At 33.4% G+C, this 17,181-nt stretch overlaps 1 protein-coding gene across 1 annotated transcript in view; it reads left to right on the top strand.

Annotated features, from left to right (window-relative positions):
- RpL4 (ribosomal protein L4) overlaps nt 1-16,109 on the top strand; it is a 52,120-nt gene extending 36,011 nt beyond the window's left edge. The window contains exons 6-9 of the mRNA XM_090412364.1: nt 5,335-5,491; nt 11,050-11,133; nt 11,713-11,872; nt 15,951-16,109. Coding sequence (XP_090268490.1) covers nt 5,335-5,491; nt 11,050-11,133; nt 11,713-11,872; nt 15,951-16,058 — 509 coding nt within the window. The 3' untranslated portion in view covers nt 16,059-16,109. The remainder of the gene's footprint in view (nt 1-5,334; nt 5,492-11,049; nt 11,134-11,712; nt 11,873-15,950) is intronic.
- Nucleotides 16,110-17,181: the final 1,072 nt, after the last annotated feature.

Genomic DNA, 17,181 nt, shown 5'->3' with positions numbered 1-17,181 from the left:
ACAGGTAACAGATTGATTTGGAGGAAAATTGTAGATAGGAAGTTAGTAATGATGTAAATTTTTCATGAAGTACTATCATATCCTATACACCCCTTGAGGGTACATGTCAGGAATTTCATGATGTACAGGAAAATAAATAACAAATGATAATACAATACTTTAGCATGCTCACAGTATTGATGTACTCTAGTTTTACAAATTTTCTTGGGTGGGGGTCACAAAAATAAACTACAATAAACTCTCCACTATAACTGAGAGTCACCTGTATCTTCTGTATCTAAAAAAATCTGTTTTCAGATTCTGTATCAAGTATAGCTGTTTTGTGTTTTTTGTATACAGAATGTGGAGATACATAATTATGTACAGTATTAACAAGTTACTCAGCATTGCTCAGATCATTATTCACTTGTGTGTTTTTCTTATCAGCATTGACGGTTCTTGCACTGGTTTTTGGTTATTTTTTATTCCCACGTCCCCAATAAGAACTATCTGTAGGAGCCTGTCTAATTTTCAAATTTTGTGGAAAATTAACTTCAGAATAAGTTTTAGAAAAAAGCTGGCTCTATAATAAGTATAGCCAGCTTTTGCAAAGAATTGCATACCAAATGACTACTTTTTGTATATTGGTTGACAGAGGTAGGGAGGATATAAATAGAAGAAAAGTTAGGGACTGTTGTGGGTTAAACTCCCAGTTTGAGGGTTCCAAAAGTATCTGACAACATCCTGCTTTTGTTGGCTGAGTGCATTTAGCAGGTTACCCAGAGAGATGATGGGTGATTTTGTAGCATAATGGTAAGGTACATAATTAAAACTTAATAATTTAACTTAAAAATCTAATAATTAGAACTTTTCAGCTGATGGTGTTAGCTAGTCTCACAGGAGTGGCAATATCTTTCTCCTGGAAATTTTGATTTTTCATCCTGCAAAATGGAAGCCAGCCAAAACACAAGCACTTAGAATGCATAGTATAGTGGGCTTCGTAACCTTAGTGACCTCTGTTATGAATCCACACAGCTGAACGTGCACTGAAAGAAACATTTAAAGGATATCAAATGAGTAACCTTCAAATGATTGGAGTTAATATATCATCAAACTCCTGTTATGTACCATGACTGGGTTTTTACCATAATGCATAAAAAACGGTAAAAGAACAAAAAAAAAGGTTTATTTTGAAATGTGTGTTTTAAACATTTAAATAAAAAATTTTACAAAGTAAACAGTTAAAATGATAAAATTGAGTCATTCAGATGATCTCTTAAAATGTTAAATGATAGGAGGTAACACTTTTTTTATCACAATTCTTTTGAATTTTCAGCATAGTTCATAGAATCCTATGAACTATGCTAACCTGAGAAATAATTATCTGTGTGATGAATATGTAAAATAAACTTGTTGAAAAATACCTTTCTGCTGTAAAAGTTTTTTAAAAATTAGAAATGTTATTTATAATTTAAATTGATTTTAAATATAAATAACATAAATTTTGATTTTATTGTGTGTTAACTATTTAGTTTGTACTCAGTGTGTTTGCCCTGACATTGCTAGTGTTACACTAGAGAGATTTTCTTTTTTAATAAACTAAAATTTTTCTCTAACCATACTACCATCCATTTATAAAAATTTTGCCACCGGTGCAAGCTGCTTATTTATCATTTTTCTCGGAACTTTCAGATCTTTAAGTTAAAATTGTTTTTAACACTGTAGCTACATAATAAATTTCCTTGGGGAACATGTTCATTTAAAAATTTTTATGGAATTTACAACAGTGTTAAAAAAAACTTTTTTTATTATCCAACTTTTCGATCTTCATATCAAGATCATGATCTGGAGCATACATAAATATACATGATAAGCTGAGTTACATTATTAACTGTAAGCTAGAGAAACAATGATTTGATTTGATCACATTATTCTACTGGCATGGCTTCTAGTGAAAAAAAAAAGAAAATATTTATAAATTACATCAAGCTAAATTCTATTTATGATGACAGGATTAAACATTCTTTCTTACAGATGGTTTTCTTTCAGAAACAATTATGTCCTATATTTAGTATTACAATTGTTATTTAAGATGCTGGATTTTCTACAGTCCTGTTTATAGTTGTTCTTAGTGAGGATGGTTTCGTGGGTCGAATATAAGCCTTCCATATGTTTGGGATTTTAAGACCATCGTTATTGTTCAGATTGGGGTGGTTGATAATGATGTCACAGGCTTAAATTTCTGTTCATACCATGTTTTAGTGTGATGTAGACAGCTAGTGCTATTCCAGTAAATTCTGTGTAAGATATCACTCCTAATTGCATCGGGCTAAAGAGAAAATTCACCTCAACAAAGGCACAACGAATATACCACCGCATGGAGAAAGCACTACTCGGGGAGCAGATCCAAACTACCAGAAAGAACCTAGCTGTTACACAAAACCAGCTACTAAAGGAAAAAACGGAATTTTCAAGCTATGTAAACGAAGATATCTGGATGATCCTAGAAAAGATTACAGACAACACAGCGAACCACATCCTCCAAATGAAGAAAGAAAACTTAATTTTCAAATTCCAAAGACTAAAAGAACGACAAAACCAGCCGCCATATTCAAAGTTCTCCACAGTGAACAACAACAACAACCAACCAGAAGCAAGAAACAACAGGAGCCACCAATCGCCCACAGGTATCAATAACATAGTCAACCTATCTAACCATGCTCTAAACAAAGATGAAATCTCTCTGCTTAACAAAGGTCTAAAAAAAAAAGCGGCCTGGTTGGCCGAGTGATTAGCGTATCCGCTCTCCAGCCAAAAGGCTGCGGGTTCGAACCTCGCCGTGGACATGGATGTTTGTGATTGTCTGTGGAAATACCGTATAGTGGTGGTCGGCGGTAGATGGCGTTGGTGTAGCTGCGGTCAGTTGGTGATTGAGTAGTGGAGACGAAGTTGTAGAGCAGGTGCCTTCCCTCGATGAGTCCTTGGACTCCCTGGAGGTGTCAAATAAGAAAGAAAAAAAAAAAAAATTTTGCTATAGCACCGAAATCGATAAACAAACTTGAATTTATTTGTAATATTGAAAGAGGCCTAAGATTCATCCCAAATAACATAGCAGACAAAATACGTTTAGAAACTGCCAACATTTTAAATCATAACAAAACAATAACAAGCAACATAACCAAACACGAATTAACAGCGATAAAATCACTTAAAACAAATCCGAACTTAGTAATAACCAGAGCCGATAAAGGAAATGTCACCGTTATTTTAAACCGTACCACTTATGTAGAAAAAATGAATCTGCTAGTCTCTGACAATAACACATACCAATTAGTTAACTACAACCCAACCAATAGAATAAAAAGCAAAACAGAGAAACTACTTAAGTCAACTACCACATGGTCCAAAGATACGGTCAAAAAAACTATTTCTGCGCTACGCGTGCTCCCCAAGAATTTACGGGCTACCGAAAATTCACAAAGAAAACTCTAAGACCTATAGCCTAAGGAATTGATAGCCTGCCGTATCACTTAGCCAAAAAATTAGCGGCAACACTGAAAGAGTTGGTAGTCATTCCTCCTCCTATATATCAGAAACACACACTTCATAAACATCATCAAAGACATTACATTAAAAAAAGATGATTTATTAGCCAGTTTTGACGTCTTTGCCTTCTTTACGAATGTCCCAATCAATGACAATCCTTTTCCTACAGAACAAATTTCCTCCAGATATCATGCCGCTCTTTGCTCATATATTATGTTCTGGTTATTTTGTATTTCAAAATGCCTTCTACCTATAAAAAGAAGGCAGAGCTGATTGAAAAAAAAAAAAAAACTATCAGCTTGCCATTATCCCCCTATTGAGTAACATGCTTTAAGTTCCTCCCCTTTAAAACCCAAAGTCTGGCTTAGATACATTGACGATGTTTTTGCGATCTGGTCCCATGGCTGCCAGACATTAGACACATTCCTTAACCACCTAAACAAACAACACAAATGCATACAGTTCACAATAGAGATTGAAAAACATAACACTTCCATTTCTAGATACACTTGCCACACGTCTTCCCTCTGGCAATCTTTCCTTCACTGTCTACCAGAATCCGACACATACGGGACAATATATACACATAAACTCCTACCACCACCCAACACAAAAACTAGGTGTCATCAAGACTAAAAAACAGGGCTCAGTCGATCTGTTCCAGTGAACCAGCACTAAAAGATGAATTTAAAATTATCAGCAATACTTTCCAAAAAAACGGATACAGCCAAAACACTTAACAAAATTCTCTACAAAACCTCAAAAAAAAAAGAAAAAAAAAAAAGACAAACCAGACTATAGTAAAACTATAACCATTCCTTATATTAAAGGAACATCAGACAAAATAAACACAGAATACTACAAAAATACAACACTTCAAAGCCACCTTTAAACCGCCTCCAAAATTAAAAAGCTTACTCAATTCATCCAAAGACCCACTCCTCTACTAGCTCACCCTGGAGTATACCGTATTTATTGTACTTGCAACATACCATATATAGGAGAAACAGGACACACAATTCCTATCAGACAAAAAGAACATAAACGACATATTAAATATAATAATTATGGTGAAACTGGCCTTTCGGATCATTATACCTTAACCAGAATTTACTGGAAAAGCACTAGCTGTCTACATCACACTAAAACATGGTATGAATGGAAATTTAAGGAAGCAATGATATCATTATCAACCACCCCAATCTGAACAATAATGATGGTCTTAAAATTCCAAATATATGGAAGGCATATAATCGACCAATGAAACCTTCCTCACTAAGAACAACTATAAACAGGACTGTAGAACATCCAGTATCTTAAATAACAATTGTAATACTAAAAATAGGACATCATTGCTTCTGAAAGAAAACCATCTGTAAGAAAGAATGTTTAATCCTGTCATTATAAATTGAATTTAGCTTGATATAATTTTTTTTTTTTTTCCACTAGAGGTCATGCCAGTAGAATAACGTGATCAAATCATGTTTCTCTAGCTTACAGTTAATGATGTAACTCAGCTTGTCTTGTATATATTTATGTATGCTCCAGATGATGATCTTGATATGAAGATCGAAATGTCGGGATAATAAAGTTTTTTAACACGGTTGTAAATTCCATAAAAATTTTTAAATGAATGCTGATCACCATGTAACACTAAAAGAAAGGATTGGGAAACGTGTTTAATGGTTGTGATCATTAAAGATACATATGCTGTTATTATTTTTTTTTTTTTTTTAAATTAAATAATACTTTTTTTAGCTCTGCAGATGTGTTGAGCATAATATTTCATTTTATGATTATTTGTTTCAGGTGTTGAAACGCTTAACGTGGATAAATTAAATCTACTGCGACTCGCTCCTGGTGGTCATGTCGGACGATTTGTGATTTGGACTGAGGGTGCTTTCCGTAAACTTGATGCTTTATATGGCACTTGGCGTAAACCATCCGTAATGAAAAAAAATTACAAGTAATTTATAAATTTTTGTTAAACTTATCAGTTTAATTTATGAATTTTACAATTCTTCTCTTTAAGGATCATTTTCTTAGTGTTAGGAGCTGCCACCACTTGTCCTAAATACTTCTATTTAGGATAGTGGAGATGAGGGTTTTTCATCTTATAGAAGTAATAAATCAACTAGTCAACACATGCAGTGGATAGATTTAATACTTCAAAAATTAATTCTAAACAATCCACCCATTCATTGATTATTTTCCATGGAATGCATGTCAGATCTGTTATTTTATCGATGTCATGTCCCACTCTTCTCTGTTTAGTAAACTTTGCATTAAATAACTATAATATAGTTATCTTTTACAGTAGAGAAATAGGTACATCTTAACACTTTAGTGTTAGTAAAAAAAAAAGAAAAGAAAAAGCTTGCTTTGAATATTCAGATCACTTTTTTTATTATTTTATGCAACTCATCCTAAACAGGTTGTAAGCCTTAGTACTGTGGGTGTGCTAAATATGTTTTACCTTGTTTGTGGAATAATTTCATTTTTACTTTTTTCATTCTTTCATTTTCATCATCTATTAACTGTGCAGATCTGTCTAGACCAGTGATGACAAACCTTTTAGGCTCAATGTGTCAAAAATTCAGAAAGTGCCTAACTCGACTCTGCTAGTGTCATCATTTAATTCTATATTAATGTAATACCTAATTATTTTAATTGTTCTAAATTGATTAAATCTTCTGCCAAACTGATCAGTTATTGAGTTTAAAATGTGATGGAAATTCAAATTTTAAACTATATGTTGTTAATTTTGCCCATTCAAGCTGACCTCAATGTTTTTAGTCAAGGAAAATACTTGTAAGTTTTAGTCCCCACATCTCATTTGAAAATATAAAGTTTAGTTTCGAAGGCTTTTATGTATCCAAACATAACGTCACCATACTTTTACCAAAACCTTGTAACTTTAAAGTTCAGTTCATTCATACGAACCATATACAATCACCGAGCTGAGGAAACTTCCAAATTTTTATTCTCAACATATAATTTAATTTCTTCATAGCACTCCACAAATCTTTTGAAGACTTTTCCTCAGCTCACCTCACATTGTTGTGCATCAGCAATCTGCTGTAAGTTGATTCGACTTTCTGCAATAGTACAGATGGTTCTCGCTTGCGAAGGTATTGAGCAACTATTAAATTCACTATTTTTGTTATTACTGTGATTACATCATGTAGTTCTGTGAATCCTGCCTTAGCACACACCTCTTGGTGGATAATGCAATGAAATGGCACAACTGGATGTCCAATAGCTTCCATAAACCGTTTCATAAATCTAACTTTTTGCCCCCCCATACTGGATGACACATCTGTCATCACAGACACAACATTAGACATATCAATGCTTAGGCATTGATATGTCTATCAATGAATGAAGCATTTTTAGAACAATGTTGCATATTTCATTCCCTGATGTACTTATTGGCACTGTTTCTAACTGTATGAGCTCTTTTCTCATTGTCTGGTCATCAGAAAATCTAGCAATGATGGCCATCTGAGCCGATGAGGTGACATCAGTAGTTTCATCAAGAAAAATTTAAAATTATTTACAATTATCTGTCCCCCTTTTAATCCCTTTTAATTGATGTTGTACATCTGAAATCCTTGTCATCACTGTCTTTATAATGGCATTTCTACTGACTGATAAATCAGAAATATGCTTAATAATAGCATCTTTATTTTGCATATCTTGAAACAAAAAGTGCACTTTTCAGAAGAGTTTAATAAATTCTCCTTCGCTTGAGGACCTTTCCATTAGCAAGTTTCAGCATTGCTTACTCCATTTGACATTGCTGAGGTTAAATTTGTAGGGGCCTCTTATGAATTTAAGGAAGCTATTTGATTGACATTCTTTTGTGGTGTAGCTGCTGAGAAATATATTCCTTCCTTTCTTCCTCACTTTTTTCTAAAAGCCATTGATTTGTTTCAAAATGTCTTTTTACATTCCACCTTCTGCTTACTACTGTTTTGTGGCACAATAGGCACAGTGATTTTTAAGTAATTACATAACATCAAATGAATATTTGATTATTATTTATTGTATTAACCAATTGCTTATTGATAATAACTGTTTTCTTACCTCTGCAGCAGTGCTTAACTAGCACAAAATAATTCAGCACACTTCTTGTTCATGCGAATGCAAAAACTGAACTTAGAGAGAATAGTTGTCAGGTGTTGGTGAATGCTGGTGTTTCATAGGCTCACCATCACTGGTCTAGACCAGGCAGATAAGCACATGGTGGTGATAACAAATCATACAGGAAGATCCTGGCTGATAAGCAGCATTTTTCCATATGATTTAGAAAATATATTTTTCTCTGTACTCACTTAGAGAATATAGACAAAAATATAGGAAAGCTTAATTTGTGTAAATTTAGCTGAACAAGAGTCATGAGAAAATTTTAGAAAGAATACAGATGATAAATATCATATTAAGCACAAATCTTAGGCTTATGTATGTGTCTTAGACCTCCACATAGCTTGTAATGAATGTGGAGCATTGACTAGAGTGCTATGACTCAACATTGAGTCCTCACCTTCTTGTGTGTTTGTGTCTGTTATTGGTATCCATCTGGGTACTGGGTACTGAACAAACAGGAATATACTGGCAATTTGGGCTTCAAGTGTGGCTGTAATGTTCACTATTAAATGTAAAGGTAGGCAATTTTGAGTAGAATGTGGGTAAATTTCAAAATGGAGAATTAGACTTATTTTTGTCTGTTGTCCCCACAAAGTTCTTGCAGGGAAGAAGTAGAGGAGGATTGCATACTAAGTTGCATTTCTGAGAGAATGGGTCAAACCACAGTTCTTGAATGTGTAGCAACTCCTGAACACTGCCTTGTTTCACAGTAGGCAGCAGATCTTCCAACAGGACTCCACCTTTGCACACAACAGTGGTTGGAGGCAAATGTGCCCAACTACATATCACTATCTGATTGGTTGTCTAGAAGTCCCATCTGAATCTGTTCAACTTCAAATTTTGGTCAGAGCTTGAGAGATAGTAGTGCAAAAAACAACTCCCTAACATTGCTAGCCTGAAAGTGGATTTGGAGCGACATCATTTTCATTGGATGTTGTGCGTGCTGCCATTGATATGGCCTCACTGACTACAGGAGTCCATGAAGGCAAAAGGGGGATATTTCGAACATTGAATGTTGCTACATGCACATTATACATATGGTTTGTGTGTGCTGAAAGCTGTAAATGATTTACTGATAGATTGAAGGTTTATGTGTTGTTAAAATTGTAACAGTATTTATGGCTAGACTAGGTATAAATTGTACAGGGGTGCATAGTCTCTTGGTACAATCTGCAAGTACCAACATAGTTATTAAACTTTGGATTTATGTCCAGTGGAACTGAAAATTAGCTTATTCTTAAATCTGGAGTAAAACCTAGCACTGAGTTAAGATTTTTCACTTTTGAAGACCTGACAAATAACAAATTAATTTGCTATAAAGATGTTGATGGGAAACTAAAAAGTATTTAAACTTATGTGTGGTACATAACTGAAAATGATGTCATAAAGATGGCAAAGTATGCTTAGGAAGTCACTAAGAAAGTTCTATCAGAAAGAGTAAGAAATTAGATGTCATACATATATTGTAGTGCTGCATTTCTTTACTGTTTACCATAAGCCTACACATACTGGTCAGTATATGAACTCTTACCACCACCACCACCACCGAACACAAAAATTAGGTGTCATTATCTTCACAAGATTGCACCTAATAATAAAAATGAACTAGATTACATTAAAGATATTAGATAAATAAAAAACTACATCTTCCTTCTCTGACCCATCCGTGGATATATGAGGGCTGTCTGAAAAGTTCTCGACCGTAGATGGCAACACTATCGGCAAGGTGTTTTTTTTTTTTGTTTTTTTTTCCCTAAGTTGCTACATCTGTCATAATCATCCATGTGAAATTACAAGTCATTCTATCAAGTAGTTTGCTTTATACATCTTTCTGAAGCAAAAGTATTCTTGTATCCCTTGAAATGGATAAAAAATTGAGTATCATGTGATTATAAAATTCTTTGTAAAAGAAGGTTTAATGGCAAAAGAAATTCATTTGAAGTTCATAAAAGTTTATGGGCACTCTTCTCCTTTGTTTTTGACAATTAAGATGGGCTTCCGAGTTTAAACATCGCTGTATCAGCCTTGAAGATTATGCACATGAAGGACGTACAAAAAGTGTAACAATGCCAGAAATCATTGATCAAGTGCACAATACAATATTGGATGACTAGCGAGTCAAAGTGCGTGAAATTGCTGACACTATAGGCATTTCAAAAGAATGCGTAGGAAATATTTTGCATGAAGAATTGCATATGAAAAAGCTTTGTGCAAGATGGGTGCTGTGCTTGCTCACAACAGAACAAGAAAGATCAAAAAGGCACTCACATGAAAATCTCTGAACAGTGCTTGGAGCGTATTAACAAGAATAAAACTGATTTTGTGTGTCAATTTATTACTACGGATGAGACTTGGATTCACTATTACACACCAGAATCCAAACATCAGTTAAAACAGTGGACAGAAGCCAATTGTTCAGTGCCAAAGAAGACAAAATCGGTTCCATCAGCAAGAAAGGTCATGGCATCAGTGTTTTAGGATGCTAAAGGCATTTTGTTTATTAATTATCTTGAAAAGGGTATAACAATAACTGGGGAATATTATTCTGATCTTCTAACCAGACTAGACGAAAAAATTCGTGAGGAAAGACCCAGTTTGCAGAAGGAAAAAAATCATCTTTCATCTGGACAATGCACCTGCCCACAAAAGTGATTTAGCAGTGGGAAAATTAAGGGATCTGCACTATGAATAGTCAGAACATCCACCCTATTCTCCATATTTGGCTCCCTCTGACCTCTATCTCTTCTCAAAACTAAAACTCTTCCTCACTGGTCAGCGTTTTTCTTCGAATGAAGAGGTGAACGCATCTGTAGAGGGGTATTTTGCAGATCTTACCGAGAACCACTACAGGGAGGAGATAATGGAAGTGCTGGAGCATCGCTGGAATAAATGTATCAGTCTTAAGGCAGATTATGTTGAAAAATCAAAATAACTTTAAAATTATGAATTCGTTTTTTCATTGTTAGGCCGAGAACTTTTCAGACTACCCTTGTATACTGTATCCAGTGCACCTACAACATGTCTTATATATGTGAAAGTGGATACACAATTCCTGTCTGAAAAAGGAACATAAATGGCACATTAAATTTAATAATATAGTAAATACTCTACATTGTTCACATGTGTGTGAGAACCCTACCTTGTTTATTGTAGGCTAGAAATTGCTCAAAACTCTTTCATGTTTGGTTTCTGTAACAAGGCATCCAGATTAACTTTTAGCCTATCTGCAGTATGCAATTGTTACATGTGCATATGGAAAAAAATAAAAAGTAAACATTACTTTTAGCAGCTGTTAAAAGATAGCATTCACCATAAACATGAGTCTTTATGTATACATATTTCACGTATTTTAATGAGCATTCTTTTATTTTGTAGCTTGCCAATGCCAAAAATGACCAATACTGATCTCTCTCGTCTTCTGAAAAGTGATGAAATAAGAAAGGCTATAAGACCTGCTAAGTAAGTTGGGATCATTTTTGATTATATAATTAGACAATTTCCTAGTGTTAATTTTTTGATGTGGACATTCTTTTTTTTTCCTCAGCATTATTCTTTTGTATTCCAAGGATTTTAGCATAAAAGCTCCTCAGAACATCAATGAAAAAATGTTTGCTTGGTCACCTGGAGTGAATTGCAGATTCCCCTTCTCCTCCTCTCTAGAAATAGCACTGTCTTTGCATTCAGAATAGAAACGTAATTCCTATGTTTAGTTTTATTTGTAGTTTCTACTGATACAGAAATGAGTGTCTCTCCAGTTGCATATGCTGCAAACGTTTGTTCCTCTGCATGTTGAGATTGAATATTACACCTTTCCAAGTTTCAAACAATTAGTAGCTTTCCTGCATCTAGTATTGAAATATATGACTGTATTCAGGTTTTATCAAATTATTTTGAAACTAGGATGTTGGTAAACTTGTTGAAGTGATAAATATTGCATTACATATAATCTTTTCCTCCTTATAAGATATGCTATAATTCAGTGAGGTATTTTTGAACATTAAGATTTATCGTTATTTATTTTTTTAAAATTTTATTTAGTCATACCATTGAGCGCTACAAGTTGAAGAAAAATCCTCTGAAGAACATTCGTATTATGTTAAGATTGAATCCCTATGCTGCTGTGACTAAACGCAATGCCATCCTGACTGCTGCAAGACGTAGGAAGCAAAAGCAACTTTTGATAATGAAGAAAAGAGGGGTAAATATTCACTTTTTCAGATTAGTATATATTGTAACAAGCATTAATGGGTATAATTTATATAAATGAATTATATATTATGTTATAGCTATATAAGGTATAGCAATTAAATTCCACTTTCAAATTGTGGAGAACAGATTTGCCATGTTTATGGTGCAATATGAGTGTCAGTTTAAAATGTGCTATCATGTGTTTTAATACTCGTTAGAAGTATACCAGATGATTATTCAGATATTTTATTAAAGTTGCTATCAACATTGCTTTTTGCATTATGATCTTCCAAAGCAGTGCCTTTTCCAACTTTTTTGAGAATGCAGAAACCTACATAAAAGATAAAAGTACTTCTTTTTTTTTTTTCAAGGAATCCCTATGAATATTTTCAAAGAAAATTACTTAAAAGTGCAATATATTTTAATCAAGAAAAATACTATAATATTAGAAATAATATAGGAACAGAACTGTTCTAGAAGTAATTTAAAAATATGCACTAAGTACGCAAATCTCAATATTGCACCATAAATGATCTGTTTGGTTTAATGTTTGTCATAAGTAGGTGCCAAATTCAACATACTTGGATGTTATAGCATTCATCAGTAGGAAACTTAGTATGTCAGAGAGAGGAAATAATCCATTATAGAGAAAGGAACATTAGCACTAAGTTATCCTCTTAGAAAGCTAAATTTTTGTTTTTTGTTATATGGTCAGTAAACAGAACTAAAGTCAGACCATAAGCCTTTGACATTCTTGAATATTAAGGATAAAAACTAAAGAATTGTCAGATTAGGTTTGGAAGTTGGAGTATGACTTGAAAGTGTAATATTTACCTGGCACACAAATTGTGGTTGCTGACTGTCTTTCTAATTCTGGTGTGGGTAATGTAAGCAAGCATGATGCCATCAGAGCCTTCCAAGAGATTGATGAAGAGGAAGAAAATCCAAACGTGGCATGGGAGATGGATAACCTGGCATTGAATTAGCTTAGAAGAGAAAGAGAATTAGATGACTTGGTCTTCATGATATATGATCAGAGAAGAAACAATAAACTAGGAATATCAGGATCATATAGTTTGAAAAAGAAGTAACGTGAGAACTTCCTGGACCACCTTCAATTCTAATTGCTGATTAAATTAAATATGCTATGTATCCTCTGCAATAATCCTGTTTTCCCCATATAACTATAGCATTTTGAACAGTTTTTCTCTTGATACTTTGTCTCATGTGCATTTTATATTTCCATGATTTCCTAACTATTTGTCTTAAAGTAAACATCTGATCCTGAAAACCTATTAATGATACTGTTCTTGTTTGAACAGTATCACAGATGGGTTCAGGATATCCAGAATATCTTTATTTTCAGTTTTTAAGTCTCCTTTATTTTCTGATTTTCTATATAGTGCTCTTTCCTCCATTTCCAAGCTTTTTGTTAATAGCCTCTAGAACATTTTGCAACCTTCCTTTTTATTTATTTTCTGTATTTTTCTATAGTCTTCCCATTCAGATAGATACTTTTAGAAAATCAGGAGGAAAGTTTTCTTCATTAGGTCATGCATATATGACACTGGAATGTTCATGAAGAAAAGTTGTAATAATTAGTTATGTGGTTAATGTGATTGCTCTCCAACTAACAGGCTACCAATTTGTATCCTGCTGTGGACATGGATGTTTGTAGATGATTTTATTATCAGGTGTGAGACCACCGTACTGATTATCGAAGGCCTAAAATAGCTTGAAAAAGTTCCATGTTTGGTAATAATAAATAAAATTATAAGATATTTCTCATCCACAGTAGGTTTAGAACCTCTTGCACGCAGAGAAATCCTTTGCTTTAATGTCTCTTGAAACCATTAATTGAATTTAATAAGCAATAAAAAATTGAAATTCATCCATGGGCTTTTAAAATCTGTACTGAATTTTTTAAAATACTTTTGTTTTTACTGCCAATATAAGTAAAGGATAATGTTTGAAACAATTGAAAGTTTATTAAACTATTCATAATGATAAATACAAGTATATTTAAAAGAATATTTTCTTAAATATTTGGGCAAAATAGTATGCAACGATTTTTTTTTTTATTTATTTTTTTCATATACATCTCGCTGTTGGCTCATAGTTTTATCTATATTCTGGCAGATGTACTGCAATCAAGGTTAGCTTACAATTCATAAGTTCGGCAGCTTGAACCACAATGCTTACTATGCTCACAGCATATATGTACATTCACTATCACCATGGTAACTGCAGCTGAGGCTTATGAGACTGATTATGTTGATACCACAATTTACTTAGTAAATTGTGGTATCAGCTTATTAACTATGTTAATTTGAAAGGAGCATATTATTCAAAGCCATGTAAAGTGAGGGATTCTTGTATATAAGCAATTAAGTGCAAGCTTGTTATCTTGTTTTTTCCCTACTAAGTTTGAGTGCTGATGCAGTCTACTACATGTTAGCTAGAGAACAGGCGAGGAGCATGGAATATTAGCATTATGAATTTTTGGTAGCTCGTTAGTCACTTTAGGATAAATCCCTATATTATCCTACGCATCTTTTAACTCAACATTCCATTGCTTTGTTAGCAACCAAAAGTATTGGACTATGTCATATGAAAGTAGCATGAGCTCAGTATCTGCACATAACAATTCTCCAGATTGTGTGCATATGTCAAATCTCTCCACTTTTTCTACTTTTAGTTTGCTGCTCTTACACACATAATTCTTGTCTAGATTACTGGTTCTGTCTTTTACTAATTTAATATACAAATTCTCTTATATACCTGAAACCAGTAGGTTCTTTCTCCTCTACATGGTTTTGAATTCTATAGAAAGGACAGCATTTTGTGGCCTGGCAGTATGATATTATGCAAATGAAAGCATAAGACAGTTTTGTGTTCTGTCTGGCACAATCTGTTATTATTACTCTGAATTCCACCTATGGAAGTTGTAAAATTTAAAAAAAAAAAAAATTAAAGGAGTAAACCAGGGATGTCCAGCCCACAGACCATGTGTGGTCCCATAAGATATTAAGCTTTTAACATTATGTGATGCAAAAAATAATATGCTGTCTTTCCATTTGGATGCAGGAATATGAGAATAGGTTTCAAGATTTCAGAAACAAATTATCATTTTTTTTTGTATATTTGTGACTCCATTTTCAGTCCGTAAATACATTATTTTCAAATGGGAATGTATAGTATAGAGTTGCAATCATATTCAACTCAAAAAAAAAAATTTGATCATGTCTCTTTGCTAGATTTTTATTAGACCTATCTTCTCAGAGAAAAATATCCTTCGCTTCACAATCACGCTTTATTCACGTCATCACTGTTTGGCAGTACGTACATTTGTGAACAACTGTTTTCAAGAATGAAGCATACGAAGAGTAAAGTTAGATCAAAAATATCTGACGAGAACCTTGAGAGCTCACTATGAACTGCAACCACTTCCATCGAGCCAGACATTGATGCATTGGTTTCATGTAAACAAGGCCAAATATCTCACTAGTTTTGTTTTATACTACCCTCTTTTTTAATGTTATAATAAAAAAATTTTAAAATAAAGGAAGTTTTGTTACTTATATACATTAACTATGTTATACATTTTATATGCTGCACAAGACAATTCCTCTTCATTCATTGTGGCTCAGGAGACAAAAGGTTTGGACACTCATGTTGTAAGCTATAGTGCATTAGCACCATGAGTGCATTGAAGGTTAGATAATGTAGAAATCATGCTCTCGAGACCAGACTTTTTAAGCCATGTTAGACAATGAAATTTAACTACTGTTGTTATTAAGGTCCATTTAACACTTTAAATGAATGTTTCGCCAGGACTTTTTATTAGATTTGGTACAGTGTGAATGAGTTTATGGTAATGTTCGATATACTGGAGTAAATTGTATTTTAATTGTCATATCACATAAATGTTACTTATGGCAATTAATGATAAAGATTGGAATAAAAAATGTGATATTTCTTAAATCTCTAATATACATTATAATTTATGAATCTAATTAACATTACTCCTGTATTGTCTAGTGTAGCATATGGATGAAATTATTAAGTGGTCATTTCTCTTTCAACAGATTGAAATCCCAGAAAAGAAAAGGAAGCAAGCTGATAAGAAAAAAGCTGCCATTAAAGGCAAAACCAAGAAAGAAAAAAAAGCTGACAAACTTAAAGCAGCAAAATAGCTAGCATTATCTAGACTTGTATAAGGCAAATAAACCTCTTTCAGGTCATTACTTGGTCTTTTCTTTTAATTAAATCCTGTAAAAATGCAGCTGTTAATGATAACATGTTAACTATAACAATAGTTAACATTATGCACTTCTGAACAAGTCATTGTAGTGAAATTCATTTGGTTGCACTTCACATTTTAGAACATTTAATTGGATCTAGCATAGAAGACCTGCTTAATGAAGTACAGTCTTCTTACCTTCTGCAATTTGTAACTCAGTGCTAATCTCACCCCCTCCCCATCTTTGGATTTCTCAATTAGTACTGGAGTATCTCAGGGCACCATACTTTTGTACATTTTCTTCTTCCTATACATAAATTAACTTCTCTCATTCTCTTAAGTTTTGTAATTGCAGCTTACTTTGTTTCTCCTCCTCATAAAACTGGTTGTGGAATATCTTGAAATGCAGAATGTTTAGACAAAATCGCTTCATACTTCTAATCTAAAAACATGTCTTTTTCTGCTCAAGACAATTTCTCACCTTTACAACTACTAACCCCCATGCAAATCTGTTCAACCTTAGAATACTGTTTTTTACATTTGGATTAGCATACTAAAAAAAAAACAACTTGTGCTATCCCAAAATAGTGTTGCTTGATTCCTTTCATGGGCTCACCTCAACCACTTGCTCAGACATTTTATTTCTGTCTTATTTGCTTTCTGTATGTAATTTCATTATTGCTGTCTTACTCAATAAGCTTTTTCCATTTTTCTCTAAGCCTCCTTAAACATGCTGCATATGTAAGCCCAAGTTAAGTTCATATTGGTCTCCATTCTTTGATTGGTAGTTTCATTTCTAATTCAATGCTCTGATTATATGTTAAATTGGCTTTATACCTAAAAATAACCGGTATTCCTATTTAACTTTTCTTTGGCTAGTTTCTTATTCCTTATACATTTTTAAAATCTAAATCATTCCAGACATCATCAGCATATCCTCATCTTTTTATATTGATTTAGGATCTACTAAACCCAAGTGCGATTGCATTTGAGTATGCTTAGCTTATTAAAAACAAAATAGTGTGTATAAAGGATGAAGTTGAAGAGGTTCAGAGCTGTTTGGTACAAGGACATAC

The sequence above is a fragment of the Typopeltis vanoorti genome, chromosome 22 (assembly GCF_054136105.1).
Source record: "Typopeltis vanoorti isolate ZY-2024b chromosome 22, IOZ_Tvanoo_1.0, whole genome shotgun sequence".
In the NCBI taxonomy this organism is placed as follows: domain Eukaryota; kingdom Metazoa; phylum Arthropoda; class Arachnida; order Uropygi; family Thelyphonidae; genus Typopeltis; species Typopeltis vanoorti.
This window is presented reverse-complemented; position numbering and strand designations above follow the sequence as displayed.